The sequence below is a fragment of the Camarhynchus parvulus genome, chromosome 13 (assembly GCF_901933205.1).
Source record: "Camarhynchus parvulus chromosome 13, STF_HiC, whole genome shotgun sequence".
In the NCBI taxonomy this organism is placed as follows: Eukaryota; Metazoa; Chordata; class Aves; order Passeriformes; family Thraupidae; genus Camarhynchus; species Camarhynchus parvulus.
Window position 1 is genome coordinate 7,985,947 of NC_044583.1, and position 27,947 is coordinate 8,013,893.

General features: G+C 40.5%; 1 protein-coding gene across 1 annotated transcript in view; it reads left to right on the forward strand.

The window, feature by feature from the left end:
* The window catches only part of RAPGEF6 (Rap guanine nucleotide exchange factor 6), a 122,398-nt gene that overhangs the window by 56,749 nt on the left and 37,702 nt on the right, over positions 1–27,947 (forward strand). Inside the window, 6 exon segments of the mRNA XM_030957466.1 lie at positions 17,866–17,997; positions 24,519–24,702; positions 25,534–25,670; positions 26,172–26,330; positions 26,547–26,699; positions 27,220–27,384. Coding sequence (XP_030813326.1) covers positions 17,866–17,997; positions 24,519–24,702; positions 25,534–25,670; positions 26,172–26,330; positions 26,547–26,699; positions 27,220–27,384 — 930 coding nt within the window.

The following is a 27,947-nucleotide window of genomic DNA, read 5'->3' on the forward strand; positions in this document are numbered from 1 at the left end:
AAAGGACCAGGAACAGGGTGGAGGTTGTATGTTTTTTCCTTTTTTCCTGAGAAGCCCTGGTGAGGGGCTGACCATGCCACAACAATACAATGAGTTGTTTTTGGTGTTTAAGTTCAGAGGTGGGGAGAAGCTCTGAGCAGCTTGGCAGTGACACTGAATCCAGTGAGCTGTGCCAGCATGGCAGGGTCTGCAGCAGGCTCTACCTTCTGCACCCTTGCTCCCCATTGCCTGTCTGTCCAGAAAGATGTAAAGTACTCAAATCTATGGAAATAACCTGATGCAGGTGCCCTTAATGCTAAAATATTTCTACATAATGCTGCTATGTTTGGCAATTTCCACTCAGAAAACTCTATTAAAATGAATTATTTTAGCCTGAAACATCTTTGCCTGAGTGTGTGCAGTGACAGATCGCCTTCTGAGCAGCAGTTGCCTTCCCCAGCCCCCACCATGGGCTTGGAGTCAGGGTGAGACCAGAGCTGCTGCTCTGGAAATGGGGGGGCCAGTGAAGGGGCCTGCTCATGTCTGAGCGCTGCAGGAAGCTGTGTGCCAGGGACAGTGTGCCAGCGGCCGCCTGCCTCTGAGGACAAAAGGACAGAAGTCCTTAAGCCCGGCTCGGAGCCCCGGGCCCCTCGGCCAGCAGCTCCTGCCTCGTCAGCCAGGGCCGTGATGGCTTTGAGACCGTCCCCGTCCTCCCCGCTGGAATTGCACAATGGGCTTTTCTTCCTCTGATTGATCAGGAAAAAGTCCTGCTGCTTGTGGGGGTACCTCTGCCAGCAGCTGCTGGTGCTTCCCGCCTGTGCAGGGCTTGCATTTGTGGTGTCCTTAAATAAGGGAAGACTCTAATCCTGCCTAACTGAATGTGCATTTAAATTATGAAAGGCTTTGCTATCCTTTTAAAAACATCTCATTTTTCAGTGACTTACTCTTGTTAGACAATTAGAACGTGCAGATTTGGTTAACAGTCTGGAGGATTCAGGCTGCATTATGGGAGGATAAAGAGAATGATGCAGAGAAATCTATGGAGTGGTGTTTCAGTATGGAAATAAATCAATGTTAAGGAACAAAGACTTCCTTTACTACCAAGATTGTATACTGTTTTTTCCTTAAGATCTTCTTAAAGCTTGGATTCTGGCTTAAAATGTGACTGGTGATTTTCTGTTTGTGATTCTGCTCAATGCTGCAGCTCTTCTCAAGTATTTCACTTGTGATCACTACCAAGCCTTTGTATCAGATTTTTTTTCATCTCAGAGTTGCTCTAGTTTTGAGATTTGTCATTAAAACAGACGGTTTATAAAAAACTTACATCCCCGTGCTGCAGGGAGCTGGGGCTGCAGAGAGAGAGGCATGTGTTAAAATAAATAAATAAATGCATGAAGGCAGAAGGGAGTGGGGGGATGCCCCGAAAGCCGGGGTGTGGAAGTAGGTCAGGTTTTCCCCCCACGCGGGGCTGGGTGGGCAGGGCTGCGCAGCGTGGGCTGCAGCCCCCCGGGACCCCCGCTGCTGCCACGCTCATTGGCGGCACGGCCACAGGGATGATGTCATCTGCACTTAAAGGCAAAACCAGGAGGAAATAGAATTTCGTTCCCATTATTGAGCTGGTGTTTACAGTAGTTGTAAAATATGGCATCTGCGCCAAAATCTGCGCTGGATCGGGTTTGCAGCACAATGCAGCAGGATGGATCTGGGAGGTGGAGATCTGCCCGGAGAGCTATCAGGGGCAGGCAGGCAGGGAGAGGGTTCTTTCAGCTGCTTGGGTTCTTTTCTCCTTGATAAAAATTGTGATTATGCTAGCCATAATGCAGGTAACATCACATGGAAGTGTTTGGGTGTTCACTGCTGCTGGGGATTTATCACTGTAGCATTACAGACATTTAGGATGCTTCTAAATAGAATTTTATGAATTATTAGAAAAGAGGCAATACAGTTGTGTGTAAGATGAAGCTCACATATCCAGTCTATTGTTTAGTATTGAAAAAGCAGTAAAAGAAACAGCTATTTGTGTAGCTGTGTAGTGCTTTGTAAAAATCTAAAGTAGTTAGAATGCTTTCAGCTTTTAGAAATCAAATAGACTTTGTGTTTGCAAATTTTGCAAGCGCAAGATTGAAGTTCAGATTGTCCTTTATGTTTAAACACAAAGTAAACCCAGTAATATTTATGGACCCTGGCTGCATTTATTATTTTTGGGTTTTGATAAGAGGTTGAGTTAATTCAGACATTGATGGCAATTTTTTCCTTTTAGGACAGTTTTGGAAGGCATCAGGGGAAGGTCTTTCTTGGTTAAGGTGCAACTCCTATCCCAAGTGTTGGACTTGGTGATCCTTTTATGTCTCTTTTGACTCCAGATATTCTATGTTTCTGTGATAATTTGGGTTATATGCTGGGAAGAATTCAGCTCCTGGATGGCTGCTTAGGAGCTATTGGTGTGAGATGGAGAGTAGTGCCTTGTTGGTACAACTTGGCTTCAAAGATGTGAGCGAGAATCTCCTTCTACGTGTCCCTTGGCACTGAAGATGAAAAAGAGCTTTCTGGGGGTTGCTCAAACTGCCTGATTCAATATTCAAAAATAAGCAAGCAGACAAGACAAAAAAGGCATTTTTGGCCCTCACTACCAGGAGGCCCCCGTTGGCAGCTCCATTTGTGCACAGGAGGTACAGCCATCATGGGCTAGTTTTGATTTGGAGAGTTACCCTCAAGTCTGATGTGGCGACAAAAATTCTTTCCAAAAAGAGGAAAGCAGTAACAGTGAGTGCCCCTTCTTTGCAGATGAAGAAAATCATCCAGAGACCAAAGTAATGGCTTTAACAGAACCTGCACCCTCTGTCCCCTTGCCTGTCTCCTCCCTCCTTCCCTCCCTTGCGCAGTAGCAGAAGCCATTTGCCTTCTAGGAACCGAAAGCATCACAGCAGACCTGGCTCAAAGGTGTGGGATCCCTGAGATCCCTCCTTGGAGCATCTCTCCAGCACACTGGAGAGATGGGCTGCTATCCAAGACTTTAAGCTCCTTTCAAATATATCAGTTTTTAGTTGCAAAAAGAGATCATAGAACTAAATTGACGACTGCAGAATTAAGGCGAATTGGGCTGGAAACAGAACTGGTCTAGATTGAGCAGGGAAAAAAACCCCACCCTCCAAAACTTTTAAAAAGTGTTCCAAAATCATTAAAACTATGAAGATTATAAACCTCACTTTTTAATAAGAAATTTACTTCTCATTCTGGATAAAATCTCTGTATTGTGTAGGATGAGATAAAAGTGTTATAGAGTGTCTAGAGTGATACATATCTAAAAGCAAAATTTTTTTATTGTGAGCTGATGATGCATGTGTCTGTGTGCACATGAACGGCTGCAGATATTTATTTTACTTTTTAAAAAAATTGAATGCAGAGATGAAAAATAATCTACCTAAATGCTGCTGAAAGTGTTAGTAGATACATGTGATTAATTTAAAAAAATGATTTAGAAAAAGGAGAATAATCAGAGTTCCAGCACATCCCTGAATAGATATAAAATGATATAAAAGCTGATGTGCAGCACGGTGTTTGAGCAGTTGTACTGATATGTGTGTTTATATTAGGTCAATAAAGATGCTCTGTTGGCTGCATCTGCAGATCCAGTAGCCAATTGATCTAATGCAGTTTCTAAAGGCTTTCTATACAGGTGATGTCATCCTTTTAGCTCCGTTCCCCTCCCACTCTCTTTCCTCCTTATTAGATATTTCATCTTGCTGCGGAGCATCCAATCGATGGGAGCTTCTCCTGAGGGAGCTGCTGAGAAGCAAGCAAAGATAGTAGGAATTAGGACTCCAGCAGTCAGCCTTGCTGTAGCTATGGACGTCCTGTTTTGTTTGGCATTACAGAAATGTTTTAATTGGAAAAGCTAGGCGTGGATTAGCCGTGCTATCTGACTGATGCATTAGAATACCAAGCGACACTGCAGAGTTGTAAACGGCATTAAAAAAAAAAAGGAGGGGGGGGCAAAAGAGAAAAGGGTTTGTATTGCAGAGGCTTTTAATACATTCCACAGTGCAAACCTGTTAGAGCATATATCCTGGAGCTACAGTACGGATGTGAATTCAATTCCTGCGTTTATGATGGACACGAGTATAAAGAAGAAACTTTAATATCCCAGGGTGTGGGATTCCTGGATCGCCTAGGATGCTGAAGAACCTTTGCAAAATTTCATCTACAGTATTAGGATGAAGTTTCTGAAAAGTGGACCCGAAGATAAGCCACTTGTAAATGCATTTTAGAAGAGAAAAAAGAAATTTGAAGAATTCATACCTTGCTTTTTAATGTATTGTTGCTTTAACCTGCAGTTCTAATCCATTTCTGAATTAATTCAATTTAAGCAGCACTTTTTGGGTGCATGCCTCTTGCCTGGAGGAACGTATGGATATTTGTATTTGAGAAGCTAGGAAACATTTTGATTTGAATTTATGTGCTTGTTAAAACTGGAACATTTTTATAGGAATTGCTGCTGCTGCTGTTGCTAACTCCCTGCAATACTGAAAACTCCTCAGATCTAGTAGAAGCTGTAATCGAATTCAGTGTGAAATCCAAGCCTGAGAAGTTGCATATATGTACGTTGCTGCTTTATGATTTTTAAAGAGAAAGCAGAAGGGATTTTTCTCATTTTTTCCCCCTGTGGCTTTTATTTGAGAAAGGAAACTTTTTTCCCCCAGCCTAAGAAATGGCTTTTCTTGTTCGATGTTATGCCAACTGCCTACAGCCCTGGGCCTCCAAAGTAAGTAAGATTTTGTCTGTGCTGCATTTCCGTGACAGGTATTGACAGCCCTGGTGCTAGCTGAATGTTCCCTTCTCATCCCAGCAGCATGCTGGGTTGAAGATACTGGAATCCTGGCTGTGCATGAACTATTTTTGTAGAATCATTTCTAAACAGGAAGGGGGGACCTAGAAATCATGGAATTGTTTTATATACCAATTGCTTAAAAATTACCAGCAAGTATAAATGCCATTTGCTTATGAAATGTGTTAAGCTTGGTTTTTAGCCTACAAATATGAAGTGTATACGAAGCCTATAAATATTATTGCAGTGTAACATTTTTATAACTGCTGGCATATTTTGCTAACTTGAGATTACTAGTATCCAAACCCAGTGATGTTTTAATTTTCCAGCTGTGTGGAGCTGTACTGGTTGTTGCCTTTGTGCAGCAGCATGGAATTGGTTAATTATTTAGCTGAACTATGTAATTACAATTAGCTTTAAAGGACTCCAATTATTTTTTGTGTCTGAGAATGCAGTATTTCTGTGAAACTGGGGAGGGAAGGGTGTTTCTTTTAAATGGCATAATGAAAGCTAGAATGTTCGAGCAAACCCACCTTGAGATAAAAGCCTTTAAAGAAATTAAAAATACAATATTTATGAGACTGTTACTGTTTGGTATGCTCAGTCAGAAAAATAGCTGAGTTTCTGGTATTTTATTGAGGCTACTACCAAGAAGTAGTCACCTAAGACACAGGAATTGCCTTATAAATCTGGGGCCAGGCAGATATTAATTATTATTCCTTTATTATAATTTTGTATTTACTGGGTAGAAAAAAGACTGTGAACTTTCTGGCATTTGGAGGCAGTGGGCAAAAGCCTTGTGCTCGTGGCAGTGTGAGATGCAGCACTGACTTTGGAGCAGGAGATGGCTCTTGACTTTGGTCCCAGGAAGTTCAGAGTCTCCTCAATGACGTGATGGTGTGTAAAGGCACAGGGAGAAGCCAGCTGGGGGTGTGGACTCCCTGTCCAGGCTGATTTTCCCTGTTTGGTTTTTGTGTCTGGTGTGATGTAAAGGGAAGCTCGTGGTAAATAGCGGGGTGCAAGCTCTGGGCTGTGGGGTTTCCCTGTGTGGGTGCCAAAACCAGCGTGGAGAAGCGTGGCTGGGTGTGTGGCTGCGTTTTGGTGTTTCACATGTGCTGAATTCCCCCCAGCAGCAGTGAAGTGGAGCTGCAGGTACTTGTGGTCTTGGAGAGTGGCTCTGTGTGCTCACACAGGTAATTGTGGCTCCTCACCTTGGAGTTCCTGCTGCTGGCAAATCCTGGCCTGTTTGTGTTATGGTCCATGCCCCAGTGTACATGGAGAGTCTTTCTTCCCTTCCTACTCTGCAGACATTAATTATGAAAGGCTGAGTTTACTTAAGCTTGACTTACCTGCACTGTCCTTATTAAGGAGGTTTGAATGTTGTAATACTGCTTAAAAACTGGGAATGCTTTAGTCACCTTGGTACTTCAGCTGGGATTGCACTCTCCACAGAGCTTGGGCTGAAGTGAGAAACCACAAAAAAGCCTGTGCTCAAATAAGGGCTTCATAAGGGTAAAATAATAACATAAAAAAAATAGTTTTTTGACCCCTGTGTCAGCTCTGTGGACAGTATCCAGTGGATTGCTACTCTGCCAGCCAAGCCATTTATTCACTCAGTTACTATTGATAAATGAAATGGTATAAAATGTTAGGAAGGGGAAAGTTTTTTTTTTCTTTCTTTTTTTTTTTCTAATGGCTTATGAGAACCCGTTAACTGATTTCGCATTCCAGTCCATAGCTAACAGTTCTTTACCTTTAGAGCCAGAAAGATAAAGCACTTTTATTCCTTTCTGAAAAAACCCACAAGCCCCCCCAAACTTCTACAGCCCCCCCCCAAAATTTTGAAGGGATCTGTTCATGTTGTTTGATAACTCTGAGGAGAAGTGTGCACAGGATTAAACAAACTGATGTGCTGAATCAGATCTGAGTTTGTGCCATTTTGGTTTTAGCTGAGCTTTGTACTAAAAATCTGTTTCTATGACAAGTGTTTTATAATAATACATAATACAGCAAAATAAGTCATGTCAGAATTTTAAATATGTGAGTTAAATATGTAAGTTTCAAGTTTAACTTGAAAATGTCAAGTATTTTGTGTTTTGAAACTAGAACTTAGATTTATGTAGATCTGTGCCAGAATTGTTTTAATCAGCTGCTTTTAAACTGGTACAGGACAGTAGTCTGAAAATGGGCTGTTGACTCAGTTGTAATTACAGCTGTTCTGGATGTGACACTGTGATGATCCATGGATTGAATCAGAGCAAGATGAAGTCATGTTTCTTATGACTAATCATAAAGGTAGGCTTTTGTGAGGGTAGAACACTTCTGAAGGTTAACCTTAGCCTGGGGAGGTTAATTGGAGTGGCTGAGGAGGAGCAGAAGCTGGCCTGGGAGCTCTGTGCACACCTGAAGGCATTCTCCAGTGCCAGGTGTCTCTGGGTACTGGTGTCCACTGCAATTTCCATAGCACACACTGTTGGTGCTGCTCTCACCCCCATCCCCCAGAGACTCCATGGCTTTTGGTTTCCCAAAGTAAAGGTGCAGAGCAGACTTGTGTGAAGCAATCAATGCATTCCATTTCCCTGCATCAAGAGCTGTAAAAGGAGGATGAACAGAGGGAGAGAGCAGTGAACAGGTATCTGCAGTGCCCTTTCAGGCAGGTTGTTGTGGAGGTCAGCGTGTTTCTGAGGGCTGCTGAGAACTGGAAACGTGTCTGAGAGACAACACCCTCTCCTAGCAGGAGGTGATGGCTGTGTGCATCTGCAGGAGCCAGCAGTGGGGCAGAACTGCCCTTGTGAGGGATGGTCTCTACCCTGGGGACCCTGCCCCTGCTGGAATGATAGACTGTGGAGGATGGGATAAATAGATGCAGGCATTTGTAAGGAAACGTGGGGAGGATGATAAGCAGCGAGGAGTGTGGTGAGCAGTGATCAAAGCTGTGCCTGCTGTCGAGCCACTGTGGCTCTGGAAGAGGGTGAGGAAGATGGAGGACTTTGCATCACGTTGGTGGAGATCTGTCTCCACAGGCTGGTTCTGTTGGCAAGGACAAGAGACATTCAGCTTACATGCAACAAAGCTCCTGTGATGCCAGTGCAGTATTTTAAAGAAGAAAATAATTCACAAGTAATAATTCACAAATGATTCACAATCTCAGCAAGATTTTGGTTGTCTTTGTAATTCTGATCATAACTTTCTCTACTCAGTTGTCTGTGATGCATTTTGTGGTCTTGGACTCTTAACTGTAACTGTGCTATGAAGTCATTATGAAGGAGAGCTCTAAACTTAATGATTTAGATGTAGAGGGTTCTTCTGTAATAGAAATTTTATGCACATCTTAAGAATTTTCCAAGCCTGGAATGTACCCACAGTTACTGTGTGAAGCATCAGGGTCAGATGGGGCAAGTATGGAGTGATAGGATAATGTTTCTACAGAGGCAATTTAAAATGCATGTTTTTTGAGATAATGTACTTTTTATAGAAAATAAGAGTTTTTGAATTAACATTTAAGCTTTTAAATTTTTTTTCCTGAAGCAAAATAGTTTAATTCAAGATCCCAGGTGCATGTGAAACTTATCTTATGGCAGTAGATGGTAATTTATTTTCTCTAGGCTTCTGTGCTCTTCTCTTTCTGCTATTTAGATATAAATCTAATAATGTGAAGCCTGATAATGATACATTTGCTCTGTAAAAGTTTGTGTTTGGGTTAGAGCAGAAGACTTGGAGTAATTCTTCAGTCCCATTCCTATTTCTGGTGTCTTCTCAGAGGGGTGTGATACAAATTTTGGTTATTCATAACTAAAATCAGTGTAATCTCATCTTCTGATTCCAAAGGGCATCAGTTTGATCTCCAGGATCTTGAGTTGGAACCTTCATGCAATTAAAGATTTCATTTCAGTTCCTCAGAAGAAAAACAGAGCTTTGATAGCGTGTCCTTGATTTGATTCGATGTCATCCTTATCTTTGCTGACGTGCTTACATGGGAAGTAGCCCCAGTAGTATGAATTTTAAATGTTTTCTGAGCAAATAGAGTAACTGATCCTTTGCTTTATTTTTTCAGTCAGTTTTGATAAGGTCTTTTTCTTCCCCTTGGTCCTGCCTTTCCCACCATTCTCTGTGTCTGTGCCTGTAGCTCCAGCCCAGCTTTCAGCATCACAGGGCTGGCCCTGTCATCCCTTGCTGTGGTTGCTCTGGGAGCTGCTCTCCTGGCTCCTCGTGGTTCCCTTCCCTCCTGGGAACTTTGCATTGCATGGTTTAGCCCTCTTTGGAATTTTTGGAGTTTCAGCCAGCTCCTCAGAGTATTCATGGTCTCTCCTACCTACCCTGTGTTTTCTGATCATTTTCCCCTTCACCCACTGCTCAGAAGGATTGCTTTGATTCTCCATGTCTTTTGTGGGAGCACAGCCTCTTGGTTCCTCAGTACTATGATCCCTGGGCACTTGGAGAGTGAGGACTTGGCCTGACAAATGACAGTTTTTCTTACACCTAGATACAAGTTTTAACTCTGTTTTCTGTAACCACTTGCAGGATACTTTTTGTAAAACTTCTTAAACTATCAGGCAAAAAAATACATTTAAGATAAAACAGTTTAGTATGAGCTATGTGGCCATTTACTCCAGGAAACTTGGATTTTCTTATACTCTGGTGTATAATATGTTAAAGTTAAGTGCAAGTACACATTGTGCTACTTTTCAACAGAAAAAGCCTTTTCCTGAAGTATTGTTTTAATGGGAAATTAGCTGTTACTATGCAAATAAACACCTATCTCTTAATTTATTTCCTCCTAGACTTTGGTTTAAACCTGCTTTGTTAGAATTCTCTTTACAGCTACAGCCTAGGTCAGGACTACCCTCTTTTGCCCCTCTTGTTTCCATGAATGCATTTCTTGATGAATACAGAAAGAAAACGTGGAAGCACCAATGGAAGACTGGTGCTCCTTTGGTTTTTTAACATGTACAATATCCGAGGGCCTCTTACACAGCTCCTGGCTCAGAGGTGGTGCTGACAGAGTCAGTGTGCTCACCATGCTCCCGTGTCCTTGGAGCCTGCTCAGTGCATCCCAGAGCTGATTGTCACCTGCATGTCACTGCTGTGACGTGAGGCTGTGGCAGCCTGAGGATGTGTAAAGAGGGATTGTCACCCTGCTGTATTTTACCAATCAATGCAGCTAGCAGCTGATAAATTATTTAGTGGCTGAAGGTCGATGTAGGTGTGGAATTTTATGTGCCCTGCTGTACTGGCTTAGGATGAGAGTTCCCAAATGTCAGGCTGCTGGAGTTCCTGGGCTCCTTGTAGAACTGAGCATTGCTAGTCCCTGTCACACTTTTTCTACTGTAATTATTTACACAAGGCACTTTTTACTATTGTATTAATTTTCAGTGGTGAGAACAAAGAGTAAAATTTGGAGTAAAATAAGTCTTTTTGAACATTCCTGTTCCATATTCAAAATAACAAAAACACAAGTCTTGACATTTTTAAAATACGTTACTTTGTGAATGGACCAGAGAAGAGTTGATCTTCATTTTTTGCAACCATCACTTATGTTTACATATGCTGGATATTCCCTTTATAATGGAACTCCCATCAATACTGGTACAGTTTTTTGTGGGTGAATTTTCAGACCCACTTCTCCAAAGCTGAGATGTTTGCGTGTCAGACACTTGGCATTATCGTGAGCTAAGGCATAGTAGTAATCTATAATTTAGACATATGAAAACCAAATTAAAATTGTATTACATGTGTGGTTTAAGGCAACACCAGAATATAGTTTGAAATTCTGTCCTCATATCACCTTATTGTAACTAAGGAAATGTAATACTTCAGAGAATTTTAATTTCTATGTGCTATAGGAGCCACAAAGACCAAAATGCTCTTGGCTACCAGAGGCAATAAACAGCCTCTAGGGATTATTAATTCTTCCAGATGGTTTTTATGTGTTATGTGTGTTTTTTTACCTTATTGTAAGCCTGGAGATATTTTAGGAAGGCTTTAGGAGTAGTTTTTGAGGCACTGCAAGGCTGCCACGAATGATGTCAACTTGGTCCTTATTTCTTTGAAATTCCTGTGTGTAATGTAGATAAAACCAGGAGTAGATACTGTAACTAGTGAATTGAAACATTGAAATGAATCTTGTATTGAAGTTTGTGTAGTTGGATAGGCACTGAGGTTTTTTGCATCATGTTATTGAAGGGCACAGGATTTTACTGGGACCTGTTGGGTAAAAAGCTTGAGCCATCACTTGGCTTTAAAAACAACAAAAACCTCACCCCCCCAGACATCATTGGTGCTTTTTAAAAGCTGAAGAAATCTGGTTTTGTGCCACTGGTGAGCCATCTGTGGTCTTTAAGGAGGAAATGGTTTTGTTTGCATTAAGTCTGTGGACTGATGTCAGCATGGGTAATTCAGCTGGGCTCATCTTATTCTCTCTGTGGACACCTAAGTGGCCTCTCTTTGTATCTCAGAGAAGCAACTTTCTCCTCTCCCATTAACACAGCTCTAAGTGTTTTTTGAACTGGAGGAGAATTGTGGCTTGTATGTAAAAGGTTAATATAAAGCAAAGTTAATTTATACAAATCCTTGTGAAAAAGATTACTGAAAATTCTACAGAACAACTTCAGAGAAGTCGTGGGTTTTAGTGGTTTCTTGTTGATTTACTGGCAGGATATATGAGATTATTAAAATAATTTACTGATGCCAAGAAAAAACATCCAAGAGGTTTGTTCCTTTTTCATTTCTTAGATGGAATGAATGGGATGGAGGAGAGCAGAAGGTGGGATATAGAAAGGATTGCAGGTGAGAGACTGCAGTCAGAGGAGCGAGCAGTGCTGCTCCTTTTTCAGTAGGTTGTAGAAAGGAAAAGTAGAATGAATTAAATAAATTAGTTATCTTGTGTAAATGTACAAGCTGATGGTGGACACACAAGCACATAGTGAGACCATCAAAGCAACTTGCCAATAAGATGGTGGAATGTAGAATTTGCTGAAGAACTAGTTCGATATTAAAGGTATGAAAGGTGTTGAATCAAGGGTATCGAAGAGAAAATGGTGTTTGAAGGGACTGCAAGGACATGGTCACTGAAAGGGAGGGAGGAGAAGTGGAGGTGGGAGCTAGAGAAGTCCTGTTTCAGAGGACTGGGGTCCTGTTCAGCTCTTTGATTATGTGGTCTTTTTAGTTTGGCAGTTTGGTTTAATTTTTAAGACTTAAGGCAAACATATTTGTTTTTTTTTTTAACTGGCTTCTTGTGACAGTCCAGGCTTTTTGTGTCATCTGAGAAAGGAAAATTGCTGTCCTTAAACCACTTGGGTATGGTGGAGGCTGAGCAGGAGTGTTTCCTAAGGCTCAGAGGTTACCCAGTGTCATCACAGTTAATGCTCTGAGTGTGTGTTGATAGGTTCCAGCTTACAACAGTGAAAACCTCTTAAGGGAAAGCCTCAATAAACAAAATGCTCAAAAAATGTGCAAAAACCAGTCCTTAAAATCAGGACTGTTGTCTTGTAGAGCTGGTTTTCACAGTGAGGTGGCTGAGTTGGGGGTTTTTCAGTGGCCCAGCAGCTGAATGTGTGCCCTGACACCCCAGGGCTGCACTGTGCTCGTCCTCGGGTGTTTTATGGAAAATAACTCCTGAGTTGTTTCTGAATATTGGTCTTGCTGGCAGCATTTCAGGGAACTTCAGAAAAGCAAATAAGGTAGAAGGTTACTGACAGTCTGTAAAACCAAGGACAGAAAATTTGCTTATACAGCCTGGAAAAGGACAGACTGTTCTCTCAGAGGCTGATGCTTCTGCTGTGTCCAGACTGCATTGATTGGTTGTAAACATCCATATGGGCTTCTAAAAAAACTGATAAAAAACTTTGCTATCAAGGAGTATTAAAGAAAGGGGCAAACCTTTTGATTCTTTATTGCCCCTTTTCTTTGCATTAATTTGAATTTGGAATGGACCAGAAGAGTTTAGTGAGTTGTGCTTCCTTTATTAGTTTTTGTTCTCATGATGAGTCCTTTGGCCACTGTCCTTATTGTGGGATCTTTTTGAATATGTTAGATAAACATACAATTTACTGCAGGTTAAAACAGTGGTGAAGCTCTTACAGGAAAAGATAATTCATAGGTTTGGTGTCCCTTTGTCAAGACTGTTTTGCAAATTCATATTGCCTATGCCTTTTCAGCATGTGTTTTTTGGTTATCCAAAGTGTAGCAGCAAACACTGATAATTATTTTCAAAACTTGTAGCACAAAGGCACAGACATGGTTTTTCCTTAGGGTAAAGATACCAGCAAATCCTAAAGTAAATCTCTATGGAAATAAAGGATGAAGAGCATGGTCTCTGCCAAAAGCGGTTCTACTGATTCCTTTCCGTGAAAAAAATGGGAAATAGAAAAGAAAAATGTCTCAGTTTGGCCAGTCTGTGACAAAACTTAACTTCTGAATTCTGTGGTTGCCTTTCTATCTATTTAAACATTGCAGTGGCTTTCTATAGCCTTTATTTTTAGCAAACCCTCTGTAGGGAGAACATGAAGGGCGGTTGTCCTCGGGCTGACCATCACTTTGTGTCCTTTTCAGACGAGTTGATGGGCGGTCATCTCGTCAAAGGTCACGTCATTTGCTCTGTTGGACAGAGCATGTGCAGTCTTGAAAGTCTGTTATAGCAAAATTAGGTTTTAATTTAATTCCCAAGTATTCTGTGTGACTTCACTGCTGAGAGTAAATGGTGTTTACGTGGGAAGTAAATGTCACTGCAGACGCACTGTCCTTGTCTGCTGGCCTGTGAGTTGTGCCATGGATCAGAGCTTACACTCCAATTAATTTCAAAATTACAGGCACGAGACTTGGTGTAGATACACAACCTTGTACTCACCTTTGTTAAACTTTATACTGTCCTTGCTGGAGAACAATGGGAAACCTCAGCTGTCTCAGGGAGAAACCATCACATCATTATTCTGCTCTTGTTACCAAACTACTTTTAGAAAGTCGGTTATTCTGTATAAAACCAAGATGTCCTGATGTCTCTTAAAAAAACAAATGAACAAAAATAATCAAATAAAATACTCCTTTTAAGTAACTTTATATTATGTAATAGGAGAAAGGACAGGTTTGGGGCTTGCAGAGTTTTTTGGTGTTTCTCTGGTTTGGCAGCAGGAGTGCTGCTTCCCCTTGCATTGGTGCTAGGTGGCTGCACCCAAGAAATGGATGGAAAAAGCCAAACTCCTGGTGGACCTTTGGAGTCTTCACCTCAGGTTTTCAAGTCTGCTATGGAGAGAGTTTAGTATTTTGTGCATCTCATTTTTTATTAAATGTTACTCAGTGCTGGCTTTTACACTCCCATGTCCTCTCCCACCACCGCCTCCCTTACCTGGCTGAGGTGACTGGCTGTGGCTGTGTCCTGACAAATGAGATGGGATCAGCCTGTGAACCCTCTTCCAAAACTTCAAATTCCTTAAACAAAAACAAGTCCAGGCTGCTGGTGCTTCTGGGTTTGTGTGGCGTGGCAGGCTGATGCTACCATTAGGATGAGCTTCTGAAGGATTTAGTCTTTTTTTCTCTCCTTTTTCCTGTTGCAGTTTGCTTTAAAAATTCCTACTTGATCCGGGATTTTTTGGTGTAATCACCAACTGTGTTTTCCTGACTCAGAGGGGGTGCAGAGTGAAGGTGGCTATGCTGATGATAACTTCTATTTTCTTAACTTTCTTTCTGGTACAGTTCTGAATTGCAGTGTGGCTTTTCAACGGGGGGTTTGTTCCTAAATATCCCTTTGTTGGGAAAGGTCAGTCACAAGGATGTGCTGGCACTGATGCAGGGACAGGCTGTGCCAGCATGTCAGATGCACTCATATTACAATTCCAGATTATCCCTTCTTGTGAAAAAATGAAATTGTTGTGGATTTAAAGTAGCAACTAAGTAGTCTGGAGTGTTTATCAGAATGTTTGTGGTTTTCCTGTCTGGGGGTGCTGGGGCACATAATTAGCCGGAAGATAGTGCAGATCTAAACATCTGCATCCAAAAGCATCTAATATGGGTATAGTTGGACATTGCTGTGTGGACCCTGTTTCCCAACGCAGGATTTTTCAGGATACTGATGCTCTTGTAACAAGAGTTTCTAAGTTTCAGGAAAAAAAGTCACAGTCACCAATAGTTAAGACAATTTTATGTCACTTGGAGCAACTTCCCAGCCACAACCAGCAAGAGTTTCCTGTGTCTGCTGTCATGTAGGTACAGAAACATCCTCTCTGTATCTTGCTGCCTGGTGAGCTCTGCAAGAAAGAACAATCACTTTGGGTAATAAAAATGGCATACAAAAGACAGAAGCTGTGATTTATTTTGGGATATTGAGTAGAGTGGCAAGCAGTACTTTAAAGGTCACTTGTCTCAAATAAACCTTATCTCTCTCTCAAATTTAAAGAGATATTGTGATGTTTCCTTGCATCTAACTTGCATTAAATGTCTTTTGCAAGAATATATTGCAAAGTCCAGCAGGACTTTGCATCATACATACCCATGTGCTTTATAGGTGATGGAAGTGAAGGGGAGTGCTGGCAGGGGGATTGAAGAGCAGTTTTGATTAATTAGTTGTTTAGAAATACTCCTTTGGGAAGGCTGGCAGTGCTTTGATCATCAGTAGGTTTTTGTGAAAATGACACACAAAATATATGCGCAACCTGTTTATTTTGAGAGCCATGTCTTGTTCCATCAGTACTTAGAATTGCAGAATCACAGAATGGTTTGTGTTGGGAGGGACCTAAAGCTCATCTTGTCCCAAGCCTCTGCCATGGGCAGGGACACATTGACCAGATGGAGCCCCACTCCTCATTCTAGGTGTGGAAGACAGTGTTCATCACAAGAATTTTAAAATCTCAAATAAATTAGAGAAGACAAAGTGTACCTGGCAGTGCATATGTGTGGGTGCTGGGGTGTTTTTGAGCCAGACCAGGCTTTAACAGCACCAGCTGTTGGTAAAGAGCAGCACCTGCCATTGTTCTCCTAGGAAATCCTGCAGAATTGGTTCTACTCTTGGTCCTGCTCACTGTTTTACTGCAGCTGTTTTGAAGGTTTGAGAATCTGGATAGAAGGGAGCTTAAATTAGATTTCCCTATGTCTGTGTTACCACAGTCAGCATTGGATTTGATCATGGGCAAAAAGATTGAAGCTCAAGTTGGAGCTCTTTGTTGGAGTAGGGAGGTTATGAAGGTGGGGACAGCCTGAAGAGTTTGCAGCAACCCTGTGGTCTTTAAGCTAGAGCCAGTGAAACTGTGTGGGGTGATTGGTTCAGTAATTTCCTAAATCTCCTGGATGTTACATCAGCTCTTCCCCATGTGCTGACAGCTCTTCCATGTACATCAGCTCTTCCCCAGTGCTGCTGGCCACTGGATTGAATTTTGTCATCTGAGTGCTTTGACCTTTTTGCTCTTCTCAAATCCTGAAAATAGGTATTTTCAGCCTGTAAAACGTTTTCTGGTGGCTAAACATAGGCTTTAAAGTGTTGTGTTTCCTTTGTATTTAGATGAAGCTCACTACAACTTAAGTTCCCTAACCCTCATTCTGCCAAACTCTTTTCTTCCCCCTACTGCTTGAATGGGGCTTTTTGTGGGATTTTAGCAACTTTTTGCTCTTCAGACTTTCTCCTTTTCACGTGACCATAGATATGAATTTACAGGTTGAGTATTTTATACTTTCTTTTGTTAGGAAAAAACAAGGCTAGACTAAGGTAAAAATTAGGATAGTGAGGAAGAGTAATGTTTGCTTTCATAGCCCACGTGGATTGTTGTGTTTGAGTAGTGATTGCCAATGAGAATGCCATTGGGAGCTGCAAGGGATGCAAGATCCCTCGTGTTCCTTATCACAATTTTGATAGTAAAATTATGTTGCATTTGTCAGAGGGTCTCAACAGTTTTTTCCCTGGGTGTGGGGAAGGTTTGGCAAGACCACTGGTGCCGTCTATGATTTCAGGAAATATGTGAACTGATGGTTGGTGAAGTACTTCCCTTGTGTGTTCTTCAGATAATGGTCATGGAATTGTGATAGTAAATCAAAACCTGTTTATCACTTCTCTTAAGTTTAGTCAGTATTTATAAGGTTGATACCAGCTCAGGAGTATTTTCCAGTTTGGTCCTTTAATTTGTAGGACTGAGTATGTAGTAGCTGACATGATTGTGTGGAATTTGACTTGTTTTACAGAAGAAATCTTTTAATTTTTATGACAACAGTTGATGCTGTTGGAGTAGTTTTGGACTTTTTCTGCATCAGAACTTTTTTTTAAAGAAATAGTAAAATTTTATTAAATTTTAATAATTCAATATTTTTTAAAATAAGTATATGTGACAAAAAATAAACAAGCACCTGAATTAAAGGACTTCATTTGACAGTATCCCATGCAGTTCTGAGTCTTTAAAAGCTACTGCTGGTTTTTTCAGTAGAAAGAATATGGTTGTGAACTTGAGTTATGCACTCAAATTTAGAGTATGCACATGTATTCATTTACAAATAGACTTATAAAATAGGGGTGCTGTTGTACATGGCTGTAGCCAAAATGCATAATATTCTTTCTGTGTACTCATTTCTTTAGAGAAAATTTAAAGCCCTTTACAGACCAAATGTTTTATTTAGATTACATTACTTTTTGTTCTACATTGATATTTTCTAAAGGTTATTCCTGAACTAAGGTGCATAAATTGAACTCATAAGGAGGAATCCTGCTTCTTCATAATGGATTGCAATGTCAGCTAAGGTTAAATACTGTGTGCTGTTTGGCCAGCATCATGTATTTGTCATCTTGGGGTGTGTCACTTAGCTGTAAATATCCAAGACCTTTGTTTTATAGAAAGGTGCATTGTATTCCATCAGTTTTATGAAAAGTGAAGTGTGATTGGGTCAGCTTAGTCTAAACTAGCTTTTTCTCAAAGTGTATCTCAAGTTACAGGTTCAAATTCTGTTTGATTTTGATTTGATAATTCAGCAATTCAAATACAAATTTAAATGTATAACCAAAGTTTTATGAAAAACTTTGTCTTCAAATCAAACTTACACATCTTGTTTTCCTTTCTTTTCCCTGTCTTTCCCCAAATTCCTGTTATTTCCAGCTTCCAGCTGACCTTACCAAGATGCATCTCACGGACAATCCTCATCCCCAGGTGACGCACGTCCCCTCCAGCCAGTCCGGGTGCAGCATTGCCAGTGACTCTGGGAGCAGCAGCCTCTCTGATATTTATCAGGTAAGACTGCTTTGGTTTCATGGCTGTCCTTCCTTGATGTTAAAACTATTCCGTAAACAGTAAGAGTGACCCTTTATCCAAGACTGGGTAAAACCCTCTTGATGTTTCCACCTATCCCTGTGCTGCCCATGGGGCTCATCACTCACACAGACAGGCAACAAGCTGCTGCTTGTAAACCTTCTTTTTGTTGCTTTTCACGTCTTTCTGTACCACCAAGTATGCTATGGCTTTTAAAAATAACATTTGTTGATTCATGGGATCATTTTCCTTTCTGGAATGGAACAAATCTCTCGAAATCAGCCTGGTGTTTCCAATACTGTCCTTGATTATTTATATTTATTGCTAATAGCAGATGTTCAGTTCTGCAAACAAAAGTGTGGTGATAAACCCACTTTGTACTAATTGACTGTGGAAATTCTAGTGTGGCTTCCTGAGAGAATTTGGCTGAAAGCCAGAGATAGCTTCATTTGTTTACTGATAATACACTTAAGAAGTTACCTGTCTTGTGTCAAATCACAGAGCTCATTTCATGGGTGTTTGTGCTCTGATTGATGAGGGGATTCAGCTTGGATTTGTATTGATCAGTAGTTTCACAGCTTTTCCACTTCCAAGTTGCAGTCTGACCACCATACAGAATATACAGCAGTTGTTAAGCATGGTGTAGGTGTAACTTGAATTTAGACACCTGTTCCTTTTCCTTAGGTGCTGTCTGGATATTATTTCTATACTGGAAACAGATTAATGATACCTATTTACAGCAATATATTGCTTAGGGAACTTGAAAAAGAAGACATTAAAGCAAAAATTACTTTAGAAGACTGGAAGTGTCCCTGCATTTTTGTCCTATTTAATCTACAACCTCACTGCTTTAGATTTGCTTGCTGCCAGGTAGATCAGGAGTAGCTGGCATCCCTGAGAGAGTCTCTCCAAGATGCTCCATGAATTCTCTTTATTCTGAGAGGCTTGATTATTTTTATGCCTTATTATTTTCTGAATCTAGACTACATCAGAATTGATGTTTAGTTAGGGTTAGGACTGAGAGAGTCAAAGAGCTTACAGCTCCACTGAGGCTGGAAAAAGCCTCCCACGGAGAACATGGCAGGGCCACAGCATTGCTGCTGCTACATCCTTCTGATCTGGACCAGCCATGGTGATGAGTTAGGGTTAGGGTTGGGAGAGTCCAAGAGCCTACAGCTCCAGGAGCAGTGGGGCTGGAATAGGCTGCCAAGGTGATTGCCGTGGTGATGGGGTTAGCATTTGGTTGGGTTGGGAGAGTCCAAGAGTCTACAGCTCCAGAACACTGGGGCTGGAAAAGGTTTGCCAGGGCAATCCTGGCAGGGCCCCAACATTGCAGCTTCTGTATCTTTCTGATCTGGAAAACCCATAATATTGGTTTGGGTGAGGGTTAGGGTTAGGGTTTGCGTTGAGGGAGTCCAAGAGCCAACAGCTTCCAGGAGCCCTGGGGCTGGAAAAGTCCTGCCAAGGTGATTGCAGCAGGGCCACAACATTGCTGCTGCTTCATCTTCTGACCTGGACCAGCCGTGGTGATGGGGACCTCAGCCCCAGGACAAGCTGCCATCAGGGCTGGAGTGAGGGCTGAGAGTGTCCAGATCCCACAGCTGCACAGACACTGGCACTGGAAAAGGCACTGCAAGGCCATAGCAGCAGGGTGCTTGAGTTGCCTGCCTGAGTAGTTTGGAGAGGTTGCTCTAAGTGAAAAGCACTTAAAATATATTATTGATTACAAAGATATCACTCTAGCAATGATATCTTGTAATAGGTGAATACTCTTTTGTCATGTGTGGGTAATTGCCTTATATCTACTCATCCATAAATGACAAAAGAGCATAATTGCTAAACAAATAAAAATTATATAAATAAAAGAAATGATGGAGTAACATATTTATATGCACTGTAGCAAACAAACCGTGGTGCTAGGTATTTTGTACACTAAGGAATAATTAATGTGAAAATGACTGCAGATTTTATATTAATTTTTTGGAGTTAGGACTTTTTAGGTAAGAATGTCCTTTTCAGTGACATTCACCTGTCTGGTTTTGCATCCTGAAGGAAATGAGGACATCTGTTAAGAGAATTCCTGGCTGGCCAGGTTGATGCTGAGGGAGGTCACCACTGTTCATCACTGATGAGTGAGATCTTGCAAGATAATTCTACAGCCATGTATGATCAGAGCTACAGTGACATTAACTGTAAAAGATTGCATTAGAGCATCAAGCATTTGATAAGCTGTGGGTGAAGAGAAGACGCTACAGACATGGCATGAGGGAGGAGAATCCTCACCAACCCACAGTGGTTTTCTCCCCCTTAATTTTTTAGTGAATTTTTAGTATCTCATTCTCCATATGCCTAATGCACAAATAGTAACCTGATAAAAAATGTATTTTATGTGCATTTATGCATTTTATGGGTTTTATTGCAGTAGCTGTAACAGTTAGTGTTGGAGAATTCTCATATTATTTGTCACAAATCTATAAATGATCTCTAGATATTACTTAGTAATAGATAAATGCTGTATAATAATGCCACTGCACAATATTTAACACAGCATTATATTGCAGCAACACATCAAAAAAAAAAGTGGCTTCAAAAAAAAGTGGCTTCCCCTAAATATTCATCATATTATGAAGGTAGAGAATATCTTTGATATGTAATAAACCTACATTTTGAGTGTGATGTATTGACTCAGTGATTGAAAACCTTCTTGGTACAGCAAAATACAGCTTTTCATAAAGTGTTTGGAAAATGATGCTTTGCTTTTGCAGTCAGCTTCATATGTATCATGGCAGGCTTCACATGCTAAACTCTTTAGAAATATCATTAGTGTCACTAATATTCTGGATAATTTTGATTAATGTAGCCTTGAAGTGACCTTCTGAATTAATGGTATCTTAACATTAATTTTTACAGTAAGTAGTACAAACTTCATTCTAGAATTGGAAAACCTTATTAGAATGGTAGAACCAAATAATGAAACAATGTTTTCTTAAGATATGTAAAGATTTTCTCTTCATCTGTGTACTCTGCATTCATCAGTAGTGTTGAAATGAGGTTTCACTTGTTCCAGCTGCCTCTCAGTCCAGAGTAAAGCCCATTTCCAGTTACACAGGAAATTATGAACATAAAGCTTCGTGAGACCAGCAGAAGATTCCTGCCTGTAAGCTCTGCTGTGGAGACGTTGTGTTAAATCCTGAGTTAGTTGCAAAAAGTGATGAAAATTTATGGTTTTCTTTCTTGCCTTTTCTGTTGCTATTCCCTGTGGGTGATTTCAGTGTTTTGGTGTCTGAAACACGGACACCAAAATGTCCAAATGTGTGTTGTAAATTCCAGCTTGCTTGGAATACTGCAGAGCAGGTGTCTTTCTGTTGTGCTGCAGACCTTTTTTAATTATAGAAAGAAAAGTAAGTTATTCTGTACAATTTTTAAAGTAACTTCTCACTTGAAGGGGATTTTAAAATTTTTATTCTTTTTCTTTCACCCCCTTTCTGAAAGTACATTTAATTTCAGAACTATGGTCTTCAGCAGGAGCTAGGGGAAAGCTGTTTGGTTGTGCATACAGCACTTGAAATGCAGGCTTGTAGAGCTGCTTTGATCTGTTACAGGGGTCCTCAGGGAAAAATAATTCAACATTTTATTACACAGGGAAAACATCTTTCTTTGCCCTTTTATGGGACAGGCTCTAAGGTGCCCAGCCAGAGTCACACAGGGAATCCAGGTTGTCTCTCTCGATGTGGCTGGAGAGGGTCTCACCTCTACTCTGAGAAATTAGTTTCTTATATCAATACCTGGCAATCATCTTCTCTTAGTGACCAACCAGTTTGCATCATTTTTCCTACCTGTTTATTTCTGGCAGTTCTCTCTCCTTTCACTTCTTTCAAAATCCTTCATTTATCACTTTGAGAGTATGTACTCTTTGTGGGCAGCAACATCATTGTCCAGCAGTAATTCCAATTGTGGTTAAGGCTTCAATATTGAAATAGATTATCTATAAAATATTTATCAAGGATGTATATTTCAGCAGATACTCTTGTGTCACAGACTTGATCTTGGAAATCCATATTTGTGTGAAATTTGAGGATTGCAGCTTCAGGTTTCATTTTGTACATCAGTAGTTCATAAATGTTTGTGTTAGGATTGATTTTTATATTTGATAATGGAAACAGCTGGAGCATTGTGGTTGGGAAGAGCAGCTACTTTTGCAGATGGCTTTGTGAGTGAAATCCTTCCTGTTCTTCCAGCACTGACCTGACAGCATTCTGTCACCCATCTGCACAGGATCTTGGAAACACAGTTGGAAGACCTGCTGCTATTTCATAGTTTGATCAAATCGTAACTTATTTATCAAGAAAGGAGCTGATTTGTCTATTTTCCTATGTATGATATAAAAATTTTGGTAGAACCTGTAGCCTCAGTTTTTCTGGTTCAGCATGGGGGTATCAAAGTGAGGACTGGTGCTGCTGTTTGTCATAGCATAGCGAAGTTGGTATAAATTGTGGCTATTTAGATGAAGAAATGCTAGAAAAGTCCTAGAATAAAATGCTGTACTGATCATGTGCTGCTGAGACTCTGCAAGTACAATTTGCACTTGGGCTTAATTCCAAAACTGTTAATGTGAGCTACAGAAGCCAGTAAAGTGATGTAATGTAGAACAGATTTAACCCTCTCTATATTGTTACACTCCTCTGAAGGAAATACATATTTTAAAATAGTTTAAGCTTTATTTATTAGGTTTGCTGGCTAATTACCAAAATGTGGGCAAGCTCTAAGGTTATATCTAAACCCCAGTTTTTTGGGGTTTTTTTTTGTGTAGGATGACAAAGCTGTTCCTCTGTCCAGGTATTGGAGCTCACATCAGCATGGAGTCTGTAGAGGGAGATGGAGACAGTGCAGTGTGGTGTGATTAAATCACTTGAAATGAATATTGTTTTATGTGAAGCCATAAGAGCAGGAGAGCAGTGACCAAGTAAGGACCTTCTGGTGAAAATGAAGCACAAGAAGAAAATGCATAGTGGAATCAGGGAGGATTCATGTGTCCTGGGAGGACTATAGGAACACTGCCCTAATGTGTAGGGTTGGGATCAGGAAGGGTAAGGTTCAATTTGAGGTGGATTTGGCAAGGGATGTGACAAAAACCAGAAGGGCTTTTACAGGTACATTAGTCAAAAAACCAACCTCCCAAAAAAAGGATAGAAATTGTGCTTCACTCCCCAGTAAATAAGGCAGGAGAACTGATGATGTGGAGAAGACTGAGGCACTCAGCAATTTTTGTCTGTTTTCACAGGTTGCTCTTCCCACATCTCTCCATGCCCTGAACATCAGGGCAGGGACTGGGGGATCAAAGTCCTTCCCATGCGAGGAGAAGGTCGTGTTTGAGAGCCCCTGAGGATCTGAACCAGTCCAGGGGACCAAGGCAGTGCATGGCAGGGCCCTGAGGGACTTGGCTGGTGGAACTGGGCATGCACTCTCCATCTGGCAGTCGTGGCAGTCATGGGAAGCCCCCAGAGACTGGAGAGAAAAGGGATTAAGGCCTCAGGGATACCTTATTGCACCCTGTCAATACTTCAAGCAGATTTATTAGAAAGACTTTTTACTGTGTCCTGTAGTGACAAAGACAAAATGTAGATGTAACTTGGGTGGAGGGAAGAAAATCTTGCCTGCGAGGGTTTTGAGACGCTGGTGCAGGTTGTCCAGAGAAGCTGTGCTTGGCTCCGTTACAGTGTTGAAATCCATCCTTCATTTTGGATGTTTTGTGCACATGCAAAAACCTTAGCTCAGTGTTTTTGTAAAATCTCAAGGATTTCTTCGAAGTGAAAGTGAGTGTTGTAAATCTTCTAATTTAAAAACAAACTCCATTTTCTGCAAGTTTCTATATAATTGCCTTATACTTTTCAGTGACACATCTTGTTGTTCAAATTTCTGAATTTAAACAGAAAAATGATTTGCATTCTGGCTTAAGCTTTAAAAAAAGTGATAGAGCAACTACTCTGTAGAAACTGAGAATTTGAAACTACTTTTTTTCCCCCTTCCATCTGTTTGGAAATTTATTTTCATGCCATTACATCATTTAAACTGTACATAAGGAATTAGTGCAAGTGATTCCTATGTGATTCTGCTTTTTGTTGCTGGTATTTTGTTCTCTTTGACCATTGTCTTGTTTGTCTGCTCAGGGTGATGTCTTTGTTGTCGTCTATTGCTGATGGTAGAAATGTGTTCACAGGCATTGGGTAACCAATGATATTACTAAACTATATTATTATTTTGTTAAGACTCAAATGGTGAAAAAACAATGTCACAGGAATTCACAAGAAAGAGAATAAATGCTGTAAAATGAAAATCTAGTAGATTTCAGCACAACATGTTTTCCTCAGTGTTCAGAAAGGCAGCTGTTAGAGATTCTAGTTAGACCTGTTGGTCACAGAATTAAATTTTTTTAATTAGCTACCTCAGACCATAAATAATTGAACTGAGGACATTGAACCCTCTGTCTGACATTTTCTTTGTAGGCTACAGAAAGTGAGATGGGAGATGTTGATTTAACGGGTCTTCCGGAAGCACCTGTAGACTCTGAAGATGAAGAAGAGGAGGAGGATGAAGATATTGACAGAACTTCTGATCCACTTCTAGGGCGAGATGTTGTCCGAGAGTGCCTTGAGAAGGAGCCTGCAGATAAAACTGATGATGACATTGGTGAGGAGGAAAAATACAGTAGTAAAATTTACATAGGGCTACTTCATACAACATCTGTAAGAGAAGCATAAGCAAAAACTGTTCAATGAGTTAATGTTCAATGTATATCTTAATAATTGAATGATGTCTCACTTTGCTCTGCTGATACTCTTAATTGATGTCTTCTCTTGCTATCTGAGAGAGTATTTGTTCTGAGAATCCAAGTATTTTGAACAACAGTCTTTGTGATACTCGAGATGTGATGTTTTACAGTCATTGTATGCACTGATGTAATGGGACATGTAGCAAGGTAATTCTGACTGCCTGCAAGTGTTGAAGTAGTTATTAAATAGCAAAGAGAACATACTATTACTGAGTATAGGTATACTTAACTGTAAGCTGCAAAACAGTTAAAGTGAAGATAATGTACTGCAGTGTTTAACTAGAAATTGGCATGAATTTCAATAGCAAAATTTGCTTTCTGCTGTACTTCAGATTGCGTCTCTGAACACTGGAAAATCATTTCATGCTCCTGTCTAGCTTATAATTACTGTACCTAGGGGTATTTTTAATTTTTCTAAATGTTTGAAGCTGAAGTGCTTTTACTGTTAGCTAGACTGCTGTCCTGAGAGTCAATCAGAACACCAGCGAGGCTGTGGAGCTGTGTTCTGGCTCTTGATGACAAAGTGCACACTGGGCTCTTTTTAGCCACAGGCACTAATGGGAAGTGTAACACCTCTGAACAATTTTCAAATGAATTTAACTGAAGTTTAATACACTTGTGGAGAGTAAGGAATCCAAGGAAACCCTGGGCCTTGCAGTCATCATACCAATGTTTCCTTTGTCCAACAGAACAATTATTGGAATTCATGCATCAACTCCCTGCCTTTGCCAACATGACCATGTCTGTGAGGAGAGAGCTGTGCTCAGTGATGATATTTGAAGTCGTGGAGCAAGCAGGAGCCATCATACTTGAAGATGGCCAGGAAGTAAGTCCCTGCTGCCAGAGGAGGTGTGAAATCAGTAGTCAGGCTGCCAGCATAGGTGCCCTGAGTCACTATCCTGAAATCTCTCTTCCTGCTTGGATCAAGACATCTGGAATGGCATTTGCTGTTCATCCCTCCCAGAAGGGGTGAGGTAGACTCATGTCTGGCAGTGGCTAAATGGGTACCCAGGGAAGGAATGTTCATTCTCACTAAATGGTACAAATATATCATAGCAATTAGCCTACTTATTAAGAAAGCAATCTATTCATCAGTATTTCTCCCTCCAGAATCAGTTCTGAAGTGAATGAAGAAAGCTGAAAAGCATTCCTGTTTCCATCTCTTACATCTCACTGCCTTACAGTGCAGTGTTGGTGAATTAAATGTTGCAGAGATGGGGTGATAACAAACTGGAGGCTACAAGAATGAGCCTTTCTGAGATAAGAGCTTACAAAAGTTGTTGAATTAGCTTCACTTTTTAATTTTTTTTTTTTGTGCTTTCTGTAGCTTGATTCTTGGTACGTTATTTTAAATGGCACAGTAGAAATCACCTATCCTGATGGGAAGAGTGAGAGTCTCTGTATGGGAAATAGTTTTGGGATTACTCCCTCACTGGACAAACAGTACATGAATGGAGTGGTCAGAACCAAAGTAGATGATTGTCAGGTAAGGTTACAATTCTGTATAACTACCTCTTATTTTTAAGCATCTAATAAAAGAGAACAGATTGGAACAGGTACAGGGAAACCTACAGAGGTGCTCTGAGAGCTGGAGCCCTTCTGCTGTGGAGAGAGACTGGGAGGGTTGGGGTTGTTCAGCCTGGAGATGGGAATACATTCATATTTTAGATACTTTACTCACTGTTGTTCTCCTTGGGGACAGTTTGTGTGTATAGCCCAGCAAGACTACTGGAGGATTCTGAACCATGTAGAAAAAAACACTCACAAAGTGGAGGAAGAAGGAGAAATTGTGATGGTGAAGGAGCACAGGGAGCTGGATCGCAGTGGAACCAGGAAAGGACACATAGTTATCAAGGTACATTTCTTTCTATGCTTTCCATTAATCTTATTAACTTTTATTTATTAGTAAATAAATTATAATCTAGTATACATATTCAGTTTTGTCTGTGTCAGCTCAAAAAATTTGATTGGAAGGAATGTGTATTATATTCCAACTTTACTTCCATTTCCCCTTTAATAAAGTTACATATGTTGTAACCTGTTCAACACATACATGGAGTTTTGTATTGGGAGCACCCTTTGGGGCATTTATGGCCATTTTTTTGTAATCTGAAAGAGGAACTTAAAATTCTTAAAAAAAATTAAAATTAAGGGAAGTTACTAATCGTTTTAGCCAGGTGTTACCTGTGTAAAATGTCAGGGCTGAGAGGAGCAGGAGGATTTGATTTAAACATGTTGGTGCATTTTCTCCTGAGTTGGTCATAACTGAACTTTCTAAAGGGATTATACTGGTTATGTGGATTTATGTTGAATTATTCTTTAGGGAGAGGTAGTGGTGAGAGATATCAGTTATTTTTTTATTTGCTTTTTTTAAGGCAACACCCGAGAGACTCATCATGCACTTAATAGAGGAACATTCTATTGTGGATCCAACCTACATCGAGGATTTTCTTTTGACATACAGAACATTTCTAACAAGTCCCTTGGAAGTTGGAAATAAACTCTTGGAATGGTTCACAGTGGACAGCCTCAGGGATAAGGTTGGTTGCAGTCTAAGAGATTAGTATTTCTGGTGAAAATATATTTAAATTGATCCCTTTTTGTATTGCCAATAAGCTAGGATAAATAAGACTAGCTTCCACTCTGTCTAGCTGTGTGCACATTCATGAAAAACCTCGATAGTCTGGAACTTAGGCCAATTTGTTGATTCTTAGCCAATGTTTTTATGTGTTCTAGCCTTGAGCTGAGGAAGTCCAACATACTGTCAAAACACTGGATGTTTTGTATAGGAAGTTGTGCAGGGTCTGCTGTGGTTACTGCTTCTCTTCTTACCTCTTTCCATACTTTTCAATTTGGCAGCTACTGGTTTTTAACAAAAGGAAAAATAAAGAGAAGTGTGTCATCAAACAAAAGTAGAACTGGTATAATTTTGGAAGAGGAACTGCTATAGACTTAGATTTATTTTCTTTTAATATGGGTAGATAATATAGTTATCAGACTGTCATGAATAGTAGTGACTCTAGCACCTACAGAAGCAATCTGAAGACTTAACTGAAATTTCTTAGAAGAAAACTTTTTATTATCACAACTAGAACTTCCTTTA